Source organism: Amia ocellicauda, chromosome 10, assembly GCF_036373705.1.
Source record: "Amia ocellicauda isolate fAmiCal2 chromosome 10, fAmiCal2.hap1, whole genome shotgun sequence".
In the NCBI taxonomy this organism is placed as follows: domain Eukaryota; kingdom Metazoa; phylum Chordata; class Actinopteri; order Amiiformes; family Amiidae; genus Amia; species Amia ocellicauda.
The window spans coordinates 19,197,347-19,223,588 of NC_089859.1; the positions used below are offsets into that span (position 1 = coordinate 19,197,347).

At 43.0% G+C, this 26,242-nt stretch overlaps 2 protein-coding genes across 2 annotated transcripts; both read right to left on the reverse strand.

The window, feature by feature from the left end:
* Nucleotides 1-223: 223 nt before the first annotated feature.
* Nucleotides 224-11,370, reverse strand: lrrc69 (leucine rich repeat containing 69). The gene is made up of 8 exons (XM_066715391.1): nucleotides 11,136-11,370; nucleotides 10,716-10,842; nucleotides 9,883-9,955; nucleotides 9,368-9,563; nucleotides 9,138-9,209; nucleotides 2,609-2,710; nucleotides 1,547-1,723; nucleotides 224-1,440 (listed from the first exon to the last, which is right to left on the reverse strand). The coding sequence occupies exons 1-8, from the start codon at nucleotides 11,310-11,312 to the stop codon at nucleotides 1,330-1,332; spliced, it is 1,035 nt and encodes a 344-aa protein (XP_066571488.1). The 5' UTR covers nucleotides 11,313-11,370; the 3' UTR covers nucleotides 224-1,329.
* A 980-nt stretch (nucleotides 11,371-12,350) lies between these two features.
* Nucleotides 12,351-20,890, reverse strand: otud6b (OTU deubiquitinase 6B). Its single transcript, XM_066715392.1, has 7 exons — nucleotides 20,731-20,890; nucleotides 20,113-20,264; nucleotides 19,625-19,723; nucleotides 19,100-19,412; nucleotides 14,393-14,454; nucleotides 13,313-13,419; nucleotides 12,351-12,935 (listed from the first exon to the last, which is right to left on the reverse strand). Exons 1-7 carry the CDS (start codon nucleotides 20,798-20,800, stop codon nucleotides 12,851-12,853), a joined length of 888 nt encoding a protein of 295 aa, XP_066571489.1. The 5' UTR covers nucleotides 20,801-20,890; the 3' UTR covers nucleotides 12,351-12,850.
* Nucleotides 20,891-26,242: the final 5,352 nt, after the last annotated feature.

The following is a 26,242-nucleotide window of genomic DNA, read 5'->3' on the forward strand; positions in this document are numbered from 1 at the left end:
TCCATGGATCGGACTTGTTTGTCCAGCACATCCCACAGATGCTTGATTGGATTGAGATCTGTGGAATTTGGAGGCCAAGTCAACACCTTGAACTCATGATTCATCAGACCAGGCCACCTTCTTCCATTGCTCCATGGTCCAGTTCTGATGCTCACGTGCCCATTGTAGGCGCTTTCGGCAGTGGACAGGGGTCAGCATGGGCACCCTGACTGGTCTGCGTCTACGCAGCCCCATACGCAACAAACTGCGATGCACTGTGTGTTCTGACACCTTTCTATCAGAACCAGCATTCACTTTTTCAACAATTTGAGCTACAGTAGCTCGTCTGTTGGATCGGACCACACGGGCCAGCCTTCGCTCCCCACGTGCATCAGTGAGCCTTGGCCGCCCATGACCCTGTCACCGGTTCACCGCTTTTCCTTCCTTGGACCACTTTTGATAGGTACTGACCACTGCAGACCGGGAACACCCCACAAGAGCTGCAGTTTTGGAGATGCTCTGACCCAGTTGTCTAGCCTTCACAATTTGGCCCTTGTCAAAGTCGCGCAGATCCTTACGCTTGCCCATTTTTTCTGCTTCTAACACATCAACTTTGAGTACAAAATGTTCACTTGCTGCCTAATACATCCCACCCACTGACAGGTGCCATGATTACGAGATTATCAGTGTTATTCACTTCACCTGTCAGTGGTCATTATGTTATGGCTGATCGGTGTATGTTATTCTGCTGTCCTGTATCTGATGTCGGGGACTGTGGTGGTGAATGTCCTGATGTGAGGAATCCAAGGTTTTGTTAAAACTTTTAGGAGATATTTAGAAAGTATAGGTAAACCCATGAATGTATAAAAATAAAATAATAACAAAATGGTGACACCCCACCTGTAAGGCATGGACTCACTTCACTGTCAATCAGCTGATGAGGCTGAGGCGGCACTACGTCATCACGGCACATTGGAAGGTTCCTGTGTTTGTGGGTAAAGGGGATGTGCAATAATTTTTTGCTTTATTTTCTTTGTATTAATGTTGGTTTGTCTTTCTTTATGGTATCAGATATGTTATTTATTGCCATTGTGATTTCAAATGTTATTAATTAATTAAAAATGAATTAAAGAGAAGGAGTAATCAGAACCTGTTTTCATTTAACCATAACTTTTGTCTAGATGTGTTTTCCTAGGATCAATTAGATTTCTTGGAATGAAAATAGCATTTTCCTGGAACCAAAACTGCATTTTCCATCCCTATCTTTTCCCCATCTTGGAACGTCCATGGCTGGACTGGGAACCTCTAGTGTAAATGGTGCTTCATGTTCCTCCCTCACGCCCTGGCTCTTCATGAAACTGCAACTCCATAATACCCATGTCCTCTTGAGTTAAAGCATTTATAGGAGCAAAGCAAGACTCTCACAGGTATGGTACGTGAACTGCTGGCAACCTTCATATCCTGAAAAACAGTGGTGGAATATTAACTTCTGACAAATTGTTTTAGTCTTTAAGAATTGTAAGTACAAGTGTTATCTTGAATCATATTTCTGAAGAATGACAGACACCTTCTTTATATTCAGAAAGTGGACACACTCCAGCCAAATGCTGAGAAAGCCCTGACTGCACACCGCACAGTGCCCCGCCTGCGACAGCAGGGCCTGCAGGGACGGGTTCTGGACCAGCACTGGGACCACAGAGGACCGGCATCTTTGCTCCCTCAGAATCAGTCTGGCCGTGGTTTCCTGAGAACGACAAACCAGCAGTTCACATTGTGAGCTAGTGTCTCAAAGCCTTACAGATCATTTCTATATTATTGTTGACAGAAACAATGTAACCTCCCAAAGTCAAAAGAGAGGAATATTCAGTACAGTGAGTTCAAACCGTGTGTCTGTATCCATTTAACTCCACAGAAGTCTGTGTATCGGACAGCTACACACACTTACACCTACACAAGGTGTCTTGCTTATAAAACCGACCGATTTAATAAAATCAGTCTGAAGTAGGAAATATATTTCTTGCATTTAATATCATTACATTGATAAAGGGAGATAAAAGTAGTCCCACTTACAACTTAATACATAAGAGCCCCTCTGCCTATAGGGAGGATTGGTTCCTTTAACATATGAAGGTCTGAGATAGCGCATAGTGATGTATTCATATACAGAATGACTGAACCTCAGCACAGCGTATCAACTGCTTCATATTCTACAGGGATACTTGGATTAAACGTTATGTCTCTAACCTGAAGAGACATACAATGGGAAATACTTGCACCATTTTAACATTAAAATAGATGACATTACATTTATTCTAAACAAGACATTTTCTTTGGATTGAAAAGGAATAAAAATTAGTTTTTTTCTGAGATATTACAAAAGCATTTCAAGAACAACTGTCTAAACATTATAAACAATAGTGAAGAAGAGCACGTCTAAACAGATTCTAAACAACAGTGAAGAACAGATGTCTCAATACAGAAGACAAATCCAGCAGATGCATCAGACTGAACTTTTTTTTCATAGGTTGCAACTTTAACATACTGTCATTAAATTACAAGCATGAAGTAACTATTAAATATACATGTAGTCATTACTACAGAGCATTCTGCACTCATCACAACGAGAAACCTTCAAAGTCAAGGCCTCCTCCTGCTGGACCGACTCCACCGGCTCCTTCTGAATGAAGGGGTTTTCTTCGCAGTGCAGCTGCTCCAGCTGTAACTGCTGGAACTGAAGGGGATGTAAAACGTTAGATTATTATCATAACGCTGGTTCCCTGAAAAAGAAAGACAACTATTACCGAATGGGAAGAGCCTTCTGACCTGCCAATCATGTGAAAACATGTACCAAAAGTGCCCAATAGGGGCCCTGCTGGGAGGAGAAGCCCTTCCCCCATGCCTGTGAAGCGTCTCCTCCTCACAGTAACAACCTGCCATTTCTTCATCATGAAGGTCATCTGGCCGAGCGACCCCTGAAGGGTAATGGAACCAGGGGTATGATAATAACCTAACAACTATTACCGAATGGGAAGACTGTACCAGAGCTGGCGTGGAGTCCGGACACCTGATTTAAGCCCATTACCATCCATGGCTAGCGCAGCAGAGCCTCACGGCACCTGAGGGCAAGCCACCTGCATTACCTGAGTGCCCAGTGTAGGGCGCACCTGGTCTGCAACATTCAGGTGGTAGAACCTTGTGAAAGTTTGACGACTGGAGCATGTTGCAACGTTACACAGGTCCTCCAGTGAGGCGCCATGAAAAAAATGGCTTGTGCCGAGATGTGTTCTGGCACGGGAACCTTTGCATTTTCAGAGATGGGAGACAGATCGCATCCACCACGCAATGAGCCAGTCATAGACCCAAAGCAGACAAAAAGTTGGTCGGAGCTGGGAAGTGCACAGTCCTCTCCATATAACACCTGAAGGCCCAAATCGGACACAGTGTGTGAAGTCTGTAGACCTCATCTGACACATGTGAAGGGGGGGGTGGAATGAATCCAGGACGATAGGTCGATTGATGTGAAAAGCTGACACAACCTTGGGTAGGAAGGCCGGGTTCGTCCTCAGTGTGACCCTGTCGTTGCTTCCAGAGAAGATCAGACAGGCTTTACCCATAGACAAGGCATGAATCACTGAGTCTCCTTGCGGAAGTTATTGCTAAAAGGAAGGAAACCTTAGCAAGAGAAAGTAGAGCTCCATTGTGGAAACGGGCTCAAAGGGAGCTCTGCTAAGTCCCCGAAGGACTAGCTCCAAGTCCCAGACTGGAATTGTGACCTTCAATGGCTCAGCCGCCTTACTCCCATCAGGGATAGTGTCACCAGGAACGGGGCTCCTGTGGAGACAGCGTCAAAATTATCGTGATACGCTGTGATAGCAGCCAGATAAACCTTCAGAGTGGATGCAGATTTCCCTTCCTCCAGCAGCTGCTGCAGGAAGCACAGCACAGTCGTTATGGGGCATGACACTGGATCCACGTTTCTGGCTAGGCACCAGTTCTGGAAGGCTGACCACTAAACATATTGAGCTCTGGTAGTAGGGGCTCAGGCATAATCCTGTCTGGCAGTCCTAGTGACATTAGACGGAGCCTTTCAGGGCCAGACCCACAACTGCAGCTGTGCTGGGTTTGGGTGCCACAGGAGTCCGTCTCCTTGCCAGGGTTCCATACTGAGCATGTGCACTAGTGTTGCAAACCATAACTGTCTCGGCCACTGGGGGCAAATCAGGAGGAAGTGCAAGTGGGGAGAAGGCGTATAGCAATTCCCCGAGGCCACAGGCGAGCAAGGCATCCACACCAGGGGACCCCTCCTACTTTCAGCACAGGGGCACTGAGTCGTTGCCTGAGTAGCAAGAGGTCGACTCAAGCCCATCCAAGCGACTCCCAGATCTACTCTACCAGGACTCAATCTCCATTCCAAGCTGTCCAGTCCTCCCAGAGAGAGGAGGTCCAAAGCTCTGTTGGACACACCTGGCAGATGTATTGCCCTAACCGATCGGAGATTGTCTCAGGCCCACAGGAGAAGTTTGCATGCCACACAATGTAGTTCAGGTGAGCGCATGCCTCCACTGGGGGTTGATTCAAGCCACCACTGTCGTGTTGTCTGTCCAAACTAAGACATGCTTGTTCAACAGGACGTGTTGGCTTGCAGCTCCTGTCTCTGACAGGAGGACAAGTATCACTTTGGAGTCGAACCGCATTCCCAAGAACACCACCGAATGCATGTGTTTGAGAGAGCTCTGCTACATGTGAACTGAAACCCAGTGTATTCACATATTGCATGACCTCTGTCATGTGTTCCTCTGCCTGTATCCTGGAGTCTGTGCAATTGGCCAGTCATCCAGGTTGTTCTGATCCCCTTTGACCTGAGGGGGCCAGGACTGCATCCAAGCATCCGTGCAGGGCACCAGTGAGAGGCCAATCTGCAGCACACAGAATTCGTACGCTTGGTCCTGAAGGGCAAAGGATAGCTATGTCCTGTGCATTGGGAGGATGGGGACATGGAAATAGGTGTCCCTGAGGTCTATTGACATGAACCAGTTGCCCAGTCAGACTGACTGGAGGATAGACTGTGCAGTAAACATGTGGAAGTTTCATGCGGATCGAGAATGGATCTTAAGCCTCCGTCCTTTGGCACTAGGAAGTACCGTGAGTAGAACCTCGTGAGTTCTCTCGGTCCACCTGTCATATAGCTCATTTCTCTTGCATTATTGCAATCTCTTGAGCAATAGTTCTTGCCCTTCTGCGCATCTGACAGTAGTGGTCAGCACTCCTCTGAGGAAGGGAGAGCCAGAGCGGAAATGGAGGGCGTATCCGTGGCTCATTGTCTTTCGTCTCTGGGGACATTCTACCTGCGGTTTAGTCGGGGGGGTTGCAGGGCTAGCTTCTCCCCTTAAGCTTCCAGCTGAAAAGTCAATTTTAACCTTGGCTTGTGTAGAACCATCTCGGAAATAAGTGGAGAAGTCGCGGAGATAAAGCAAATAGAACCTTAATCAAGCCGGCTCGGAAGCCCCACGTCAGGAATAATTCCTTCAGTGAGGACTTAATGTTTACAAACATGAGTGCAGCTTTATAGGAAAATGACGTAAAATCTTATGGCCTTTCATCCAATCAGAAGATACAGGTCCGGGTCCGTTTATGATCTGTCCTCCCGTGAAGAGGTGATGGATACAAAAAGCAGATGTCCGTCTTTGATGTGCACTAGGAAGATGCGATCCCACGGTCGTCATTTACCTAGTGTCAATCATTCATTAACAGAAACAATTCCTGCCTATCTTGAGAAACAATTAAGTCATAAACAAATTCTCAGCAGACATCTGTAGGCTATTTCGGCACAGTGTGATCTTTTATTACTGACAGGAGTTTCTAACAAATCAACCTTGTTGACCCTTTACTTGTCCTGCTAAATCTAATCTGCTCAGTCTGTATACAAACTACTTCTAATGCTAGTATTAATATAAACATTATATAATTATCACAAAACACTTTCTTCAACTTCCTATACAGAGTCTTCAGCTTGCATCTGGCCTCTGGTATGCTGGTAACTTGGCCATGCGCTGCCAGCCTGCGGCTGCAGGTTTTTTTTGTTCCTCACCCACTGTATCCCCCGAGGGTAGGGCCAGTGGCACGACTGGGGCTGTCTTCTCGGCTGTTGAAGGTCGACATACTTTGACAACATTTCCTTCGCCCTGGCTGAGCGTTTATGCTCAGGTCGACAGTGGTCCCGAAAGTTTGACCAGGTGTAATTGATGCGTTGAGGAGGATGGACATCTCTTCCTGTCAGGGCAGGTGATGGAGGGGCCAGTTTCCTCTCATTCAGATGGTATCGCATTTGGCGCTGGGTGGCCATAGCTATTGTCTAAACTCTCCCATTTGACGCAGCAGTGTTTGAACTCATCCTCCTCCTCCCTCGCCCGAGGGGGTGGAGACTCCCATCTCCTCCTAGAGGGAGACCAGCATATATGCCATTGTGGAGTGCATATGGGGGAGAAGTAGAGAACATGAGCGCCTGCTCGCCGGCGATCTCCATCTTGGGGAAAGACTCTCCGGGGAGCGCTTGAATAGAGGGGGGGTGAAGCCAATTGCTCTCTAGCTGGGATGTTGATAGCCCAAAATGGAACTAAAATACTGAGGCAGGGTGGCTTCTCCCAGCTCCTCACAACAGATTCTGTGTCTGTGTGCAGGTTCATATCCACCTCCGGGGTGTGGTTGATATTGATGTGTCGATGTCGAAAATGGAGCTTCGCGACGTGAGTTAGGGAGGGAGGCACAATCCATAGATCGAGTCGCCCGAGAGACACTCTCCCTCCCTGAATACCTCGATGGGGAGGAGGTGAGATCCGTGGATCGAGTCTCAGCCAAGACACTCTGCTCTCCGTGTCAACTTTGATATAGGATAAAGGAGGCGTGATCCAAAGATTGAGTCTCAGTTACACTCTCCAGTGTATCCTGATGTGTCAACCTCGATGGATGTTGAGGTAGATATTCGATGCGTCGACGTCAATGGATTTCGAGGTCGATATCGATGTGTTGACGTCGACGGATTTCGAGGTGGTACAAAGAGGTGATTTACATGGTAGATCTCTATAGAGGAGCCAAAGCCAGCTCTATGTGTGAGAAAAACTACTGCACAAAACTTACCTCCGCAGAGAGGATACGCACAGCAGATCTTAAGGGAGGGATTGAAGTCAGCTCCGAGCGAGACTCCTGCTGTACACTTATCTCCGAAGAGAAGAAAAACTCTACAAGAAGACCGAAGTCTAAAAAACTCTGAAGAGCGGTGAGCACACTTCTCCACTTTTAGCATGCACGCATGCGAAATTAAACTAAAAGCATGCATCACTGGCAAGGTGAAAGAAGAAATGGCAGGTTGCTACTGTGAGGAGGAGACACTTCACAGGCACAGGGGCAGGACTCCTCCTCCCAGCAGGACCCCTATTGGGCAGCTTTGGTACATGTTTTCACATGATTGGCAGGTCAGAAGGCTCTTCCCAATTGGTAATGGTTGTCTTTGAAAGGGAACCATGTATTTCTCTACTGAGGTTCAGTGTTTTGTATTTTGTTAAACTGTTTACATCAAGTCCTGGGCTGGACTTTGGACTGTTATTTGAGACAATGTACTCTTTGTTGTATTTAGTACTCTGTTGCTAAGCCTCAGTACAGTATATTTTTTGCATTTGAATGTCGATTTATTGCAGATTCCTACTTTTATAACACTCTCTCAGAACATCATTGTTTTAGTGGGAATTGGATATGACAGAGGTCCTGTCATTTCTTTGTCATAAGTCTGTTTTTTCCTTCACCTATACCCTGGTAATGTTTGTCTGTTTGTCTTACCTTTTTTATTGTCCTAGTTGGTCATTTATTTTGGCATGGTTTTCATTTTTAATACACCTGGCACCAAGTTAGTGGAAATGTTACAATACTAATATTAATGAGAACTAATATACACCTGTAGCAGGCAGCTGATTAAGAGCCTGATATGCCACTAATGACCACCAGGGAAGAGGGAGGTGCCGCGTGACTGCGCTCTTCTGCCCTTGTCCTCGAGCAACAGAGCACTTCATGCCTGCTGTCCAGTGCTGACCGAGGGCAGCAGATATAATTCAGCCTCTCCTCGGGTTGAGTATATTCTCTCGCACTACAGGATGCCAGTTTTGGACTCATCTCTATAAACACTGGACAAGTGACCATGAGCACAGACTCCTTCGCCAGCCACAGGGACATCTCTTTCCTGGGGCTGTCAGAGGATCCTGTGCTGGAAAGACGGTCAGTTCGGGGTTCTCCAGCTACTGTCGCTTTATTGCTTCAGGCTGACTAGTTTTCACTAATGTTTGCTTGCTAACTGAATTCATTTTCATTGTCTTGATATACTTTACTACACTTCCTACTTACCTCTCTTCCGGCATCAGGTCAGTTTAGGTTTTCTCTACGTTCTGTATGTCTTCTATGTCAGTATTTTCCAGAGCATCCTTTAGTCCCTGTAGTTACTGTAGGTCTATCCCTGCTAGTTCTGTGGTGCTGCAATTCCGTACGTTTAACCCCGTCTTTATTATCTTTTATTACAAACTACACAATGCACTTTTTTCTTTTTTCATTGCTTCACTACAGTCTGGGCTGGGTTTATTGTGGTGCATCTAAGTAAAGTAAACGGTTTTGTTAGAACTCATTTTCTCTGTATCCCTCGACTGGTTTGTGCATGTTGTTCTGTTTATTATTCAATAATTGTTGATTGTATTTGGGAGGTGGAAAGTGGAATTGTTGGGTTTGCTTTTTATCATTTTTCTTGTTTGGTTTTGTACCTATCTTGGGTGCACAAGAAGCACAGTTGCAATGGCAATATCAGTCTTCTATCAGTTCATTCTCTCCTCCCTGCCACCCAACTGCTGTCTATGAGTTGGATTGTTACAAACCACAGGATCAATAGATTTGTATGTTAATAAACTACAGTACTACCATTATTATTTTATACTGGAATATACTGAATTCGCACAAAGTTGGACTATAAATACATCAGGAAAATAAAAAATGTAAAGGATTTAACCATTGGAGTCATGAGAGAAAAGTGAGTTTAGCTTCTTTCACACCTTTTGCCCTAAGAACACAATCCTAAAGCATTTCATTATTTTAATCAAATACCATCATGCATGTGACCCCATACATACATGAACTGGAAACATCTTGAGCTGATTCCCTGCAACATCCATAACGCGGAGCCGGCTCAGCCTGTGGAGGCCCTAAGGTGAGAAACGCTGGATTCAGCAGGTTCCACACGCAATGAGGTGAGTAACACTGGTGTGACAACCCCCAACATAAAGACTAATGTTTAAGATTATACCTGACAACTGACATGAACACCCAGAGTGGAGGAGAGGGGTGACTGAAGGATGCATACCTCAGGAAGCCCCCGGAGCTGGTTTCTTGCCAGGTTGAGCCTGGTGAGGTTGGAGAGGAGGCAGAGCTCCTGTGGGAGATGGGACAGCTTGTTCCTGGCTAAGTGGAGCTCCAGCAGCTCCTTCAGTGAGCCCAGCTGGGACGGCACCTCCTCCAGCCCATTGTTGTTCAGACTGAGATGCTGCAGTTTGACCAGCCTGGAAACAGCGAGTCACTGTGATGTCTAAATGTCCTAAAAAGTCACTCAGAAAACCTTGAACTTGATCATGTATTTCACCATATGCTCCCCAGGTTGATTCCTTCTAAAGACTAATATATTATTGAAACAGCACTATATTATATATTATATATTTACTTCAGATATTTCACATACTGCTAGAGTAGAAGCAAGGAAAACAGGAAATCTGGATACAACTGTGTTAACAGCTACAGAGAAGACTGTGGATTGTGAGAGATACGGTTTCCCCACTGGCCTGTGAAAAGCCACAGAGAAACAGCAGCGACAGAGCGGGGTACCTGCCGATTCCTGGAGGGATGGTTTCGATCTTGTTGTGGTTCAGATTGAGAAGTACAAGATTAGAGAGTCCTTCTGTAATATACAAGTGTTATACAAATGTTATAAAACACCCGGTTACAAGATTACATTTCAATTATGATTATTTCTTAGCAGACACCTTTACAAAACATTAGGCTGAGACAAGTGCCTTGAATATAGTCAATAACAAATTAAATGGCAAACATCCTTGTTATACCACGATGTGCACGGATTGTAGCACGAATTGATCAAATTCATAAACATAAATTAATCATTAAAATATATGTCAGCAAAACTGAACCCCCATGTATGTATGGGATGTAGTCTGACAACGGTGATCCGCGCAGCTTCATTATTTTACACAAGAACAAAACGTGCAGGACTTCCTGGGGGAGAATCTATATAAAGCGAAAAGCGTCAGACAGGACAGGAGCCAAAATCTCCTGCAGATTAAATTACAAACAATATGGCGAGTTATTTTTTAATTGTATACAAGTATTTTTAATTCATAAAAACTATTTTCTGATTAACAGCGTATTTAGTATTTCACAAATATTAATGATCGTTCTCACATTTATGAAACACATTCCTATTAATTAAATGTATTTATGACCACGTTTACGTCGTGCGAAGCGAGGCATATCTGTACAAGAGTGTTCAATGTTTGTTTTCCACAAAAATCGAAAAATAATGAAATTATGAAATACAAAAAATAGGATTCAATGCAAAATACCTATCTGAAGCTGTCTGGTATTTGTAGAAGTGCCGCTACCTTTCCTCTATCGGTACACACGTGTGCTGACTGCCGACCTACCCAGCGCCTCCGCCGGTATGTGCGCGATGCGGTTGCCGAACAGGTGCAGCTTCTTCAGGGAGCCGAGATGCCCGAGCGCCGGTGGCAGCTCCTGGAGCGCATTGTTCCCCAGGTTGAGCTCCGTCAACTGCACAAGAAGAGTTATTTGAAAATGATGTTGAATGAAAACAATTCAAATGAAAAGGGACGTCAGTGTACATTTAAAAACACTGATTTTAACAGTTGAGAACGCACTACACCAATCAAGTAATGCCCCTGATGAGGAAAGAGGAAATTATTTGCAATGTAAAGTGCCTGTATTTTCCCAAAACATGTTTATATTACAAAATAACTGGCACTTCCACAAAGTGCATGCCAGTGAGAATAGCTGTTGCTCGGAGCGCAGTGGATCCACGCAGACAAACCCGCAGCTGCGCTCACCCTGCGCAGCGCCTGCAGCTCCGTCGGACACGCGGCGATTGAGTTGTTTTGCAGCTGCAGGGACAGAAGCGACGGTAATTGTGCAACAGCTTTAGGGATGCTGTTAATCTTCCTATCATTCAAGTTTAAACGTCTGGCGTTTCCCCGAATCGCTCTGAGCACCAGACTGTCCGCCATGGCCGCGGCTGCCGTGGCAACCAGACGCTCCTGAACAAACTGACCGCAGGAACGCGCAGCGGAGATCTACGGTGTCCATTGTGGGACATCCTCAGGCATATCCAACGACAGTGCGCACCTTCTCTTCGTCTTCTCTTCATTTGGAATCAATACATATTAAACTGCAAAAAGAGACCAGCTTACGTCATTTTATGGCTTCTATATCCTTTATACTGTTTCACTGTTAATACAACCCACAATTAGCCTATACTTCTTAAGCACACAGCGCATTAATAGCATAATAAACAATACTTGATTACTTGCAGTGAAATATTCGTTGATTATGCTTTCTGTGTCTGAATGGTTTCCTTCAATGACTTTCTTTTGTATGAAAGCTGAAAACTAGAGTTTAAGGCAGCTTGTGGAATTCAATATCTGATTTTATAGATTCTCCACTGGATTGGTTTGCAGCAGGCTGTCTTGTTTGTGTTTATGCAGATGTTCGTCTCTCAGACTATCAAAATAAGCACAAAATCAGCTTTCACAAAACCCTTCAAAACAAGATTGAACCATCAAAAGTATCAATAAAGGAAACAAAACAATCAGCACATGTCAGTCAAGGCTGATGAAAAAAAAAAACTGCAGATGTAAAGTTGTGCGCAATAATTCAGTCCATGGAGGATGCCTGTAGTCTGCACTATGGATGTGTGAGAAGAAAGCACCCCAGGTCCCTGACCACATCCCAGCACAGAGCTGCTGTAGTGGGAACCCCTGAAAGGTCAGGCTGCCTCTACAGGTCCATGGTCCAGCAGCCTTGGAAACCCCACTAACTACCAGTATGTTGTGAGATGGAAACCAGTCAATAAGGCTGGTCTGCAGGAGCCTTTCAATTATTACATCCAAACATTAGTCAGTTTCACTAGTAATACATTCCCTGATGTAAGTTTGGAAAACAAATACTGATTTAACAGAATTGAGGAATAAACATGGTTGTATTTTTTGTCCATGTATATGAAGATACACATTTAAAATTTAAACACATAAAATTGACAAATACTATTTAAGCTGTAGATGTTTTACTCAGTTTAATACTTATTGCAAAATTGTTAGAATTATTCACTTAATTCTGCTTTACACTGTAATTTGTTCCAACACACTCCACAAAGCAGTTGTAACAGCTTTAAAATAATTTAAAACCACGAGTGCTTGCCAAGCATTGCATTAATGTAAAATGTAATCACATATTAATGACAAGAGCCATCCTGGCATGTTATGCACTTTATCCAATAGTTTATCATTCTTATATTTTCCACATCATGTTGGATTTTACTTCTGTATATACAGGATATTGTAACCTCTATGAAGACGATTATGTATATATAGTTCTTTATTTCCCAATCCAAACAATCCCGGTTTTGGTATGATGTGACTATGAATATGGGACTTGTTTATACTGTGTTTTCTTAACCATTGTTACAGCATCTTTGCCAAGGTCAATCCAACACCAGCACAGTATTGGATCGAAGGGTTGGGTTAAGATCGAAGCAGCGTCCAGTGGCTCAGACGTCTTCCTCATTCACCGGCTCTTTCAAAGCCTCCACAGAGTTGTAGTGTTCTCCCAGCCCAAACGCATGACGCATGTATCTGAAAAATAAAGATAACTCACCTGTTAATTCTACCTTTAAAATATGTTGTGCAATTGATTAACCTGGTGCTTAAAATAAACCTTACATTTTCAGGCAAGCATATAAAACCACAAATACAACTTCGTTGACTGCATTAATCTTTATAGTGTTTTAAATTGACACTCATGAAAGCAATACCATTTAGACATAAAAGGCATCGACCACATCAAGCCAGAGGAGCTTTTCCAGATCTGATCAAATTTTCTTATGTCATCTCTGATTATTCAAGTCTGACGTGGGGCACTAGCAGGTGTTGTACTTTACCCTTGAACAATGATTTCTGTTGGTTGGGAAAAGCACCCTTGATTGTCAGCAAGTCCTTAGGCATCCACTTACACAAGAGTCACAGTGTCCTTCTTGTACTCTTCACCAACAATAATTGTGGGAGAATCTGCCTGGATGACTTCAATTGGCATCTGAAGCACATGAGTCAAAGCCCTCAACTGCAGGTAAAGAGAATATACATTTATATATACAGTACTGTGCAAACGTTTTAGGCAGGTGTGAAAAATGCTGTAAAGTAAGAATGCTTTCAAAAATAGACATGTTAAGAAATATAATCTATCAATTAACTAAATGTAATCAATTGTAAATGCAAGTTGCAGGCGTAAATTGGGGGGTTTTAGGTGCTATTAAAAAAAGTCTGGGGTTGCCTTTACACTTTTGCTGTTCTTTTTAAGATGCTGTGCACACTCTCAGAGGTCCTCCTCTAGTGACCTGCTGAAGCCAGTGTCAGGGCGGCAGTGCAAGGGCGTAATAGCTTGTAATACAAGTTCAATATGGTACATGGTTACATTGTGTGTAAGAATATGTTCTGTCATAATGTTGTGCCAAAATTCAATAACTTCAGTGAACTGGACTCATTGTATGTATTTAGTACTTATTGTAAAAACATAATTGACAGAATGAAATTCATCATCAAAAATATATCTGCTGTTGTTTACAACTATAATGAGTTCTGGTTATATTCATTAAACATGTTGAATTCTCAGCTGCTCACAGTGCTGGAGTTTGAGAGTTTTTTTTTTAATTAGACTGAGCCCTGTGTACCATCTAAAAGAAAATGAATGAATGATGTATATGGCAACTACAACACAAAGACTGAATAAAGCGATTGCCCCTGGTATGTCAACTCATACTTGTAAATAATTCAGTTCACTGTTGTGCCCAGGAGATGGAGACAGATCTCTCTCAACACTCTTCTCTCTCTGCCCTTCAGGAATGTAAATTCTCAATTCAAATCAAATGATGTACACATATACTACTTCCCAGATTGTGTGAATAGCGACCATTCTTCTGTACTATGGAATACATGTTTTTTATGTGGACAAAACTAATCGTTTCAATGTGACATCTGTATGAATTCAGGAAGACTGAACTGAACAAGTACTGTGCATCCTGGTTCAGGCATCTTACCTCCAGCTGTCCTCCCCAGGCAGCCGTATTGGCCACTTCACTGCAATACCTTTCAAACTCATCTGCAAAGACATGTTTTCATATTTGAGTAGCAAACCTATACCTGTTCATAGAAAAAAACACATTTACAGTCATGAGATGTGAGAGAGCTTAATCAGAATCCATAGAACAGCTTGCTGTGTCCATGTGTCCAGTGTGGGCTGCTGTCCTGCCTGCTGTGTAGTGTGGGGGGTTATCCTGCCTGCTGTGTCCAGTGTGGGCTGCTGTCCTATGTGTTGTGTCCATGTGTCCAGTCCATGTGCTGTCCTATGTGTAGTACCGTGTTACCACAAACAAACACAGGAGAGTACAGGTGAGAGGCAGCCATCTTGTTGTTTTCCTAGTTTAAGACCAGTCTTTGCATTCCTTATTTTGTTTTAACGTTGCCTTAATTGAAGGTAATCTTGTCTGTAGTTTGCCTTAATTGAACTCAATTCACTTCAGCTGCTGAGTTTGTGAAAGTAAATAGGTTGTAGAAAGGTGATTTAGTCTAGGACTAGCAGGAATTATGTTCCAGGTTGAGCCAGTTAGGTGTGAAGACAAAAGCTACTTAAAGCAGCTGTTGAGAAAGAGCTGCAGTTTCTCGGTTACAAAGTTAAGCAGTTGACTAGGGAAAAGGAACCAAGAGACTGAAAAAAAAACTGTAACATTTAGAAGCCACTACAGTGTCAGGTTTGCAGAATGATTGCCTTCCTGGATGAACTCATCCAAGAAGATTTCATTTGTGAACGTTATCGGCATGTTGAAGTCCTAGAGATCAAAGTCTGTGATCTTGAGGCTCAGCTTGTTGATCTGCACTGTATTTGTGATATAGAAGAATTAGTCAATCAGCTCATGAGAGATGGTGTGCATGCCAAAACGTAGGAGAGTTGAGAACTTAGAGCATTAAAGTGTAGAGAACTGCTGGGTTACAGTAGGTCATAACCGCAGAAAAGAACGCGCACAACCCTTAGAAACATCCCAAGAGCTAGCAATGCCCAACAGGTTCAAACTGTTGGACACCGAGTTGGACAGTGACAGATCAGAGGGTGATGGGAGGGCAGTTGAGAACCAGAGCACCATGGTGCCCACTCCCCCCCCCCCCCACACCCAGAACAGGGAAGTAGTTATAGTAGGAGACTTGATCCTTAGAGGTGTAGATCACACGGTGTGTTCTAGTGATAAGGAGACCTGCATGGTATCTTGCCTGCCTGGTGCTCAGGTCACAGATCTCCCTAAACTAGTAGACGGGCTACTGGCCAAACCCAGGGGGAACCACTGGTCATGGTCCACAATGGAACCAATGACATAGGAAAATGTAGGGTAGAGGTTCTGCAAGACAAATTTAAAGAGTTAGGACAGAAACTAAAGAGCAGAACCTCCACAGTAGTTTACTCGGAAATACTTCCGGTACCACGTGCATGGCCAGGGAGACAGGCAGAGATCAGAAAGATTAACACATGGTTGAAATCTTGGTGTAGGGAAGAGGGTTTTAAGTTTATGGAGCATTGGTCTTTCTTCTGGGATAGTTGGGATCTGTACAAACCAGATGGTCTACATCTAAACAGCAGGGGGGCTAATGCATTGGGAGAGCATATGTGCAGAGTAATTGAGAATATTTTAAATTAGGGACCAGGGGGGCAGGGAGCTCTGACAATGGGAGATGTTCCACTAAGGAAAGAAAACAAAGGGAAACTACTAGTAGGAAAGTCCTTAAATGTTTGTACCTCAATGCCAGGAGTATAAGGAACAAGATGTTAGACCTAGAATCCACAGGTGCTGGCGTGTGACTATGATGTTGTAGGAGTGACAGAAACATGGCTTACAGAAAATGATTGGGATAAATACAAGTTGAAAGGATACACACAGTTTAGGAGAGACAGGCAAAATCAAAGAGGTGGTGGGGTAGCATATGTCAGAAATGAGGCATTGAGGCAGAAGAACTCAAATTAGATCCTAGTAATGAAACAGACTGGACTGGAAGATGGCAAATGTCATACCAATCCACAAGAAAGGGGACAAAATTGAGCCAGGAAATTACAGACCAATCAGTCTCACCTGCATTACTTGTAAAATGTTGGAAAAAAATATTAGACAGGAAATAGAGGAGCATCTTAATGAAAACCATATTCTTGGAGATAGTCAACATGGGTTTAGATGAGGCAGATCATGTCTTACTAATCTATTCGAATTTTGTGAACATGCAACTGCAGCTGTAGATCATGTGAAAGCATATGATATGATATACACTCACCTAAAGGATTATTAGGAACACCATACTAATACTGTGTTTGACCCCCTTTCGCCTTCAGAACTGCCTTAATTCTACGTGGCATTGATTCAACAAGGTGCTGAAAGCATTCTTTAGAAATGTTGGCCCATATTGATAGGATAGCATCTTGCAGTTGATGGAGATTTGTGGGATGCACATCCAGGGCACGAAGCTCCCGTTCCACCACATCCCAAAGATGCTCTATTGGGTTGAGATCTGGTGACTGTGGGGGCCAGTTTAGTACAGTGAACTCATTGTCATGTTCAAGAAACCAATTTGAAATGATTCGACCTTTGTGACATGGTGCATTATCCTGCTGGAAGTAGCCATCAGAGGATGGGTACATGGTGGTCATAAAGGGATGGACATGGTCAGAAACAATGCTCAGGTAGGCCGTGGCATTTAAACGATGCCCAATTGGCACTAAGGGGCCTAAAGTGTGCCAAGAAAACATCCCCCACACCATTACACCACCACCACCAGCCTGCACAGTGGTAACAAGGCATGATGGATCCATGTTCTCATTCTGTTTACACCAAATTCTGACTCTACCATCTGAATGTCACAACAGAAATCGAGACTCATCAGACCAGGCAACATTTTTCCAGTCTTCAACTGTCCAATTTTGGTGAGCTTGTGCAAATTGTAGCCTCTTTTTCCTATTTGTAGTGGAGATGAGTGGTACCCGGTGGGGTCTTCTGCTGTTGTAGCCCATCCTCCTCAAGGTTGTACGTGTTGTGGCTTCACAAATGCTTTGCTGCATACCTCGGTTGTAACGAGTGGTTATTTCAGTCAAAGTTGCTCTTCTATCAGCGTGAATCAGTCGGCCCATTCTCCTCTGACCTCTAGCATCAACAAGGCATTTTCGCCCACAGGACTGCCGCATACTGGATGTTTTTCCCTTTTCACACCATTCTTTGCAAACCCTAGAAATGGTTGTGCATGAAAATCCCAGTAACTGAGCAGATTGTGAAATACTCAGACCGGCCCGTCTGGCACCAACAACCATGCCACGCTCAAAATTGCTTAAATCACCTTTCTTTCCCATTCAGACATTCAGTTTGAAGTTCAGAAGATTGTCTTGACCAGGACCACACCCCTAAATGCATTGAAGCAACTGCCATGTGATTGGTTGATTAGATAATGGCATTAATGAGAAATTGAACAGGTGTTCCTAATAATCCTTTAGGTGAGTGTACTTAGATTTCCAAAAAGCTTTGGATAAGGTTCCACACCAAAGACTGATCCTCAAATTGGAAGCTGTAGGCATTCAGGGTAATGTAAGTAGATGGATTATGAACTGGTTGATGTATAGGAAACAGGGTGTTGATTAGAGGAGTTGCTTCTAACTGGAGTGAGGTTGTTAGTGGAGTTCCACAGGTATCAGTACTAGGGCCTTTCCTTTTTCACCTCTATATTAATGATCTTGACTCTGGGATAGTTAGCAAACTTGTCAAATTTGCAGAGGATACTAAACTAGGTGGCTCAGCAGATACAATCCAGGCAGCACAGGCTATTCAAAGGGACTTAGATAATATTCAGTTGTGGGCTGACACCTGGCAGATGAAATTCAATGTGGACAAGTGCAAGGTATTACATGCAAGTTACAAAAATGTCCACTATAATTTCAATATGGGAGGAATAGAACTAGATGAGAACGCATGAGAAAGACCTAGGAGTCTATGTGGACTCCTCACTTTCTCCATCCAAACAATGTGGGGAAGCAATAAAAAAGGCAAACAGGATGTTAGGGTATATTGTCAAAAGTGTAGAATTGAGAACAAGGGCAGTAATGTTCAGACTGTACAATGCACTAGTTAGAGCTCATCTGGATACTGTGTGCAGTTCTGGGCTTCACACTTCAAGAAGGATATCGCTGCTCTAGAGGCAGTTCAGAGGAGAGCAACCAGACTTATTCCAGGTCTGAAGGGAATGTCCTACTGAGGGACCTGAACCTTTTCACCCTGGAACAGAGGAGACTACGTGGGGACTTGATTCAAGTCTTCACAATCATAAAAGGCATCGACCACCTCAATCCAGAGGAGCTTTTCCAGATCAGCAGGGACACACGCACCCGGGGACACAAATGGAAATTGTGCTTCAAGGCATTCAAGACGGAAAACAGGAGACACTTCTTCACACAGAGAGTCATCACAATCTGAACAAACTCCCCAGCAATGTGGTTGAAGCTGAAAATTTGGGAACATTCAAAAATAGACTGAATAGGATCATTGGATCACTTATTAATGGACACCAAATGAGCACGATGGGGCAAATGGCCTCCTCTCATTTGTAAACTTTCTTATGTTCTTAGTGTCCATGTGTCCAGTGTGGCCTGCTGTCCTATGTGTTGAGTCCAGTGTGGGGTGTTATGCTACGTGTTGTGTCCATGTGTCCAGTGTGGGCTGCGGTCCTACCTGCGGTGTACATGTCCCCTGTGCTGGCATTGGTTAAGAAGGGCAGGAAGTCATCAGGGTGGCCCCTCATGTACTGTGCAGTCTGGGTGCGGAGCTCAGCCAGGCTGACAGGACCAACTCTCTCTTTCAGCTGGTCCTCCACGGCACGGTACAGGCAGTGCCCATCAGAGGGAATCTGCTTGATCTGCAGCTGCCTCGCTGCCAGCATCTGAGAGAGCTTCTGCTGCTCCAGGTGTCGAGATCCAGACAGGTTCTCGATTTCAGCTTCAGCAATTCTGCTCTCTCTCTCCTTTTCCAAAGCTGCCTTCTTGTCCTGTGGAATTAGGACAGGTAAGGAACGAAAATATAATTTAGACACCCGATTCAGATATTGCAGAAAAGCAATTCACTGCTTAGTTAATAAATAAATAATGTCCCAGTAATGACTGTGCTAAATAACACAGTTGAGAGAGAAGTAGTATTTGTGTAAATCCTCCTAGTGAACTCCTCAAGCTGTGGCCAGTGAGAGTAAAGCCCAGTTCTCACCCTTCTCTTCTGGGCTTTGGACACTCGACCGTGTTTGGCATCGCTCTGCTCTTCACTCTCCAAGTCCAAGGTCTGTAGCCCGTTGGCAGCAAGATCTACCTGAAAAAACACACATTTCATTTGAAATAAACTGGTTCAAATCACTCACATAAGGGGCAACAGCAATACTGTAGCCAGTGTCAATGTCAGTTTACACACACACATATATATATATATATATATATATATATTACACACACACCACATTATTATGTAAATATCACAACCTAAATTAAGATCTTGAATAATGACATTTTAAGGGAACCAATCCATACATCAGTAACTTAGTAAAGCCTATGAATGAGTCGGGCAGAATACCTTAGCAAGCCAACAGTACTGAGTTCTGGTCAACATTTCTGGTCCTAAACATTTAAAACCGGTTTATGTTCCAAATGCATTCTCAGGTGCTGCTAGAACAGACAACACATAGAAAACAGAAAGTCATTCACCTTATTTTCACCCGAAATGTTCATCAGTTGTTTCAGCTCCTGTTCGTGTTTTTGGTTCAGATCAGCCTCTAACTTCGCAATTTCTTCAACAAGCTGTTTTCTTCTTTTTTTGTCATTCTTCGGCACTGCATTTTTCATACACTGAATCTTAGCTGGGTACAAAATACATGTACACGTTATCACAGATCTCCAGTTGAAAATACGGTTTTAACTACTTGGTATGCAAGTTCTAATGTTTGTAAAGCGTTGCGAATATACGTACATAAAATAGACACATACAAACGTCTCTATAGCACAGTTAGAGCATGCAGCAGAATCGCACCGTGAAAGCAGGACATTGCGATGCATGCAAATCAGATCATCCCGCAGCACTGACAGGTTGCATGGAGGATTGTGTTGCAGACAGTTGAATAGCAACAGGCCAGCAAGAGAAAATAAACCCTTCATCGGCCTAAATATGAAATACTCCAGTGTTGAGACTTGAAATTAAAAACACGACGCATCAGTCACCGCTATCAATACACTTCACACACGACTCCAGGAACAAGCACCTATGAATGACTGATTGAGAGGCGCTATAGATGCTGTTAACACAACGCTTACACACAGATCACCCACCCTGTAAATCCTTCTTCTCCTTACGGTGCTGCTTAACAATCAGATCCTCTGCCGCGTCCACGTCTTCCATATTCTCTCTCGTCGTTATGCGAGGGCTCCTGCAGCAGCTCCCACGCACACCATGCTCACAGGGCTGCTTCCCCTCACCTCTCACCTCGCGAGGCAATTGGAGCCCTGCTGGAGTCACGTGAGGTCATGCAGCCAGTACTGTGTCGCGTCTCGGCGCAAAGGCTTCTGGGTGTTGTAGTGTTTGCGATACAATTAGTAACAATAACATTCATTGTTATGATTGATCTATTTATTCATTGTTTTAACATTTTATAATCGGCTTCTCATGTGATGATATTTTGATGACAGTGTTGCAATGAGTGCAGTTTGTATTTTGATCTGTGTTTGGGATAATGCAGTGTGTTGTGTGTGTAGTTGTGTGGGGTGTACTTGTGCACTTGTGTACAGGTGGTGTTGAAGTGTGTGAAGTGGTGTGTAGTTTGTGTGTTGTTGTGTGTGGAGGGGTGCTGCACTATGCAGTGTGTGTAGTTGTATGTGTGGGGTGTTGCAGTACACAGTGTGTATAGTGTGTGCTGATCAAACTCCTCCATCACATGATACGGGACATGTGAGGCTGCAGTTCTGTGCATCACTGCTTCAGTCAGGCCACTATACCTGCAGCTGCAGCTGGGAGAGAAAGCACAGGCATCTTCTACACAGGCCTATATCTGCAGGATCTGGGGATGTATCGCTGCACAGTTAGCACAGAAGTTAAGCAATATAGTTATATATGTGTGTGTGTGTATATATATATATATATATAATATATATATATATGAGAGAGAGAGAGAGAGAGAGAGAGAGAGAGATTGCTTAACATATATATATATATATATATATTTGGACAGTGACACATTGTCACCACAATGGACTTGAATAGAATGTACTTTAAGTGTAGACTTTCATCTTTAATTTGAGGGTAGTTACATCCAAATTAGGTGAACAGTGTAGGAATTACACCCATTTTTATATGTGGTCCCCCCAATTTTACAGGCTCAAAAGTATTTGGACAAATTAACATAATCATGAATTCAATTGTGAGTTTCAATACTTGGTTGCAAATCCTTTGCAGTCAATGACTTACTGAAGTCTGGAACCCATAGACATCACCAGATGCTGGGTTTCTTCCCTGGTGATGCTCTGCCAGGCCTGCACTGCAGCTGTCTTTAGTTCCTGCTTGTTCTTGGGGCGTTTTGCCTTCAGTTTTGTCTTCAGCAAGTGAAATGTATGCTCAGTTGGATTCAGGTCAGGAGATTGACTTGCCCATTGCAGAACATTCCACTTCTTCACCATAAAAAAGTCTTGGGTTGCTTTCGCAGTATGCTTCGGGTCATTGTCCATCTGCACTCTGAAGCACCGTCCAATGAGTTCTGAAGCATTTGGCTGAATCTGATCAGATAATATAGCCCTAAACACTTCAGAATTCATCCTGCTGCCTTTGTCAGCAGTTACATCATCAATGAATACAAGGAAATCAGTTCCCCTGGCAGCCATACATGCCCATGCCATAACATGCTTCACAGATGAGGTGGTATGCTTCGGATCATGAACAGTTCCTTCCCTTCTCCATACTCTTCTCTTCCCATCACTCTGGTACAAGTTGATCTTTGTCTCATCTGTCCATAGGATGTTGTTTCAGAAATGTACAGGGTTCAACGCCCCAACAACATCTTGATTGTTTTCTTTCAAATCCATTGTAGTGGCGTACAGAGCCAGAATGATGACAGATGACACTGTCCAAATATTTATGGACCTAACTGTATATTATAGTATAATTTAACATAGGACAGTTTGAAGCAATCAGATGATTAGGGCTGCAACGTTTCCACAGAGCAACAAAGTGTGAAAAACACATTGTCTTCTCTCTCTCTGACCCTGCCTCTTTGTGCCTAATCTCAGAAAGTGGGAAAGCTTCCCCAGAAAACAAGAGTTACAGCTGCATTTCAGCAAAGGCATCTCAAACAAGGACATGTGTGTGCCCGGTCAGCATTCCAGACACTTCAGAGCAACATGGCCTGTTCAGATCTGTAGGAGAATGTACATTCCCTGTAAAAAATAAAATAAAAAGTTGATCTTACCTCATGAAAGAATAATATATTAACACATTTTATTAAAATATATTTAGAAAAAATACATCTGAAAGTATATTTTATTCCATGTATTTTATATTGCTTGTAATATAGTGTTTGAAATTGTAGATATTATATATATATATATATATATATATATATATATATATATATATGCTGTATTTCATATACCATGGGTACACACACTAAAATGTATCTTACAGTGTATTTATTGCACTATACTGTAATATGCATTTAATAAAATACCTTTATTGAATACATTTGAAAAAATAGGCAATATATATCATATTTCATGCAGAACATGAGCACTGCAATATACTTCAAATGTAGATTTCTGAATTTTCCCTATTTCAATACATCTATAATGTGCCAAATGAAAAGTTGTTTATATAATTTTACATTAGTATAGCTTTAAATATATATTTATTTGTAAAGTGTGTTAGTGACTTTACAAACTGGAATAAATAAATAAATAAATAAGTCAGCACTTTGCAGGGAACACATTTTTCCTTTCTGGATCAGCTGTGATTCTATGACAAGCAAAAATTGTCCTTTTCCCAAATATTTCCCTAATTAATTTGGCGAGGCTATCCAACTCTAAGCCTTCTTTTACCTGAAGTGTTTGTTTTTTTCCTGGCATAATGTAATCCAAACTGGTCCATGATGTTTCACTGCACAACGGCAATGCCAATATGTATGGGTGACATCATCTACAAAAGGCCGTCTCTGGGGAGGAAGTGCAGTTGAGCAGAATTGACGCACAGCAGTGCCAGTCCCGCTGCACAAGGCTGGGATCCACTCATGTGATTTTCATGTATGAGCTGAAGTCATGTGAGGAAAACTGGACAGTGGGAGATTCAGAAGAAAATGACTTTCAAGCATGAAGTAACTTCAAAGGAACTATTGTAAATATATAGTACAATAGTAAATATAAATGTATAAACATATTGGTTACTCGACTTTAATCCCACAAATATCATTTTTGGATGCAATTATTATCTCATGTCAGTACTTTTGTTTAATTCTTTACGTTGTTACTTTAATTGAAATCACCACCAAATATGTGCAGCCAGTGAGCTAATATTTAAAACATGTAGTAATAATAAACACTCAAAATGATGATAAAAAGACAAGAGACGCGTCTTTTTTTGAGGATGAAATAAATTTTGAACAACAGTAAAATTAACACCTGTACTCAGGCTTTAAAATAGATATTTAGTTGAACATGAGTCCCTACATTGCCTATAGTGACAGACTCAGCTGTATATGTGGTTTGTTTTTGGTATAATATAAGAGAAACAGCTGTGTCTCTCTCTCCTGATTTAGATCATATTTTAAGTTACAATTAGGCAATTAAATCTGAAGATAAAATATTAGCAACACTACTGAGCAAGTGAGCAAGCGAGCAAGCAAGCAAGCAGCACCATGAAGACCAAGGAGCTCTCCAAACATGTCAGTTGTGGAGAAGTACAGATCAGGGTTGGGTTATAAAAAAATATCTGAAACTTTGAACATCCCACGGAGCACCATTAAATCTATTATTAAAAAATGGAAAGAATATGGCACCACAACAAATCAGCTAAGAGTTTGGTTGGCAGGCAAGGAGGGCATTAATCAGAGAGGCAACAAAGAGACCAAAGATAACCCTGAAGGAGTTGCAAAGCTCCACAGCGGAGACTGGAGTATCTGTCCATAGGACCACTTTAAGCCGTACACTACACAGAGCTGGGCTTTACGCAAGAGTGGCCAGAAAACAGCCATTGCTTAAAGAAAAAAATAAGCAAACATGTTTGCTGTTCGCCAAAAGGCATGTGGGAAACTCCCCAAACATATGGAAGAAGGTACTCTGGTCAGATCAAGGAAAACTCTATGTCTGACACAAACCCAACACCTCTCATCACCCCGAGAACTCCATGTTTTTCATTGGCAAGGACTGGGAAACTGGTCAGAATTGAATGTGCTAAATACAGGGAAATTCTTAAGGGAAACCTGTTTAAGTCTTCTAGAGATTTGAGACTGGGACTGACATTCACCTTCCAGCAGGACTATGACCCTAAGCATACTGCTAAAGCAACACTCAAGTGGTTTAAGGAGAAACATTTAAATGTCTTGGAATGGCCTAGTCAAAGCCCAGACCTCAATCCAATTGAGAATCTGTGGTATGACTTAGATTGCTATACACCAGCGGAACCCATCCAACTTGAAGGAGCTGGAGCAGTTTTGTCTTGAAGAATGGGGAAAAATCCCAGTGGCTAGATGTGCCAAGCTTATAGAGACATACCCTAAGAGACTTGCAGCTGTAATTGCTGCAAAAGGTGGCTCTACAAAGTATTGACTTTGGGGGGGGGAGGGGGTGAATAGTTATGCACGCTCAAGTTTTCTTTTTTTTTTTTTTTTGTCTTATTTCTTGTTTGTTTCACAATAAAAAATATTTTGCATCTTCAAAGCGGTAGGCATGTTGTGTAAATCAAATGATACAAACCCCCCAAAAAAACTATTTTAATTCCAGGTTGTAAGGCAACAAAATAGGAAAAATGCCAAGGGGGGTGAATACTTTCGCAAGGCACTGTATGTATTTATTATATATTTTCTAGATTGAAAAAACAAATCCAAAGTGAAACTACACAGAAAGCTGCAGGGAGGATTTGGTCCATCGAGGGACACCAGGGATTGGCCTACATAGCCTGCTGTGGTAAAAATGCAGTAGAAAGATGCAGATGTTTAATTTGTTTCAATACAACATTTTGAAATGTAATAACATTATAATGAGCGATTATGGACATTTTAGACCAAAAAAAAAAAACATATTTGTAAGAACCAGACACAATCTTAGAATGATGTCGCTATGGAAGTTAAGCAAACGTTTATAATATTATGTTTTATTTTATGAAATCAATAAATAACATGACTGTGTACTCTACAATACATAAATTGAACAGAATCCCGGCATTCCTGCCCCAGTCATATTAGCTCCCTCCCTGATCCTGCACCCTCTCTTCTCTTGCTCCCTCCCTCTCTTCCTTCTGCTGCTCCCTTCCTCCCTCCATCCCCCCCTTCTGGAGTTCCATCCCTTCTCTTGACCCCTCCCTCTATCCCATTTCTTGCTCTCTCCCTCTCTCCCTTTCCCTGCTCCTTCCCTTCTCCTGCTCCCTCTCTCCCTTCCCCAGCTCCCTCCCTCTCTTCCTTGTGCTGCACTGCCCCCCTCTCTCTCCCTTCTCCTGCTTCCTCCCTCTCTCCTTTCTCCTGCTCCTTCCCTTCTCCTGCTTCCTCTCTCCCTTCCCCAGCTCCCTCCCTCTCTTCCTTGTGCTGCACTGCCCCCCTCTCTCTCCCTTCTCCTGCTTCCTCTCTCCCTTCTCCAGCTCCCTCCCTCTCTC

Bases quoted from the DNA above. Each gene is read 5' to 3' on its own strand.
- lrrc69 (XM_066715391.1), bottom strand. From the start codon at position 11,312: ATGGCGGACAGTCTGGTGCTCAGAGCGATTCGGGGAAACGCCAGACGT. The intron at 2,711-9,137 runs GTATGTATGGGG...CATCCCCTTCAG, and splicing joins TCAAGATGTTTCCAGTTCAT to TTCCAGCAGTTACAGCTGGA. The intron at 1,724-2,608 runs GTTTCTCGTTGT...TGTCGTTCTCAG, and splicing joins AGGAGGCCTTGACTTTGAAG to GAAACCACGGCCAGACTGAT.
- otud6b (XM_066715392.1), bottom strand. From the start codon at position 20,800: ATGGAAGACGTGGACGCGGCAGAGGATCTGATTGTTAAGCAGCACCGT. The intron at 19,724-20,112 runs GTGAATGACTTT...GTGTTTTTTCAG, and splicing joins ACATTTCGGGTGAAAATAAG to GTAGATCTTGCTGCCAACGG. The intron at 14,455-19,099 runs GTAGGACCGCAG...ATGTCTTTGCAG, and splicing joins AGGGGACATGTACACCGCAG to ATGAGTTTGAAAGGTATTGC.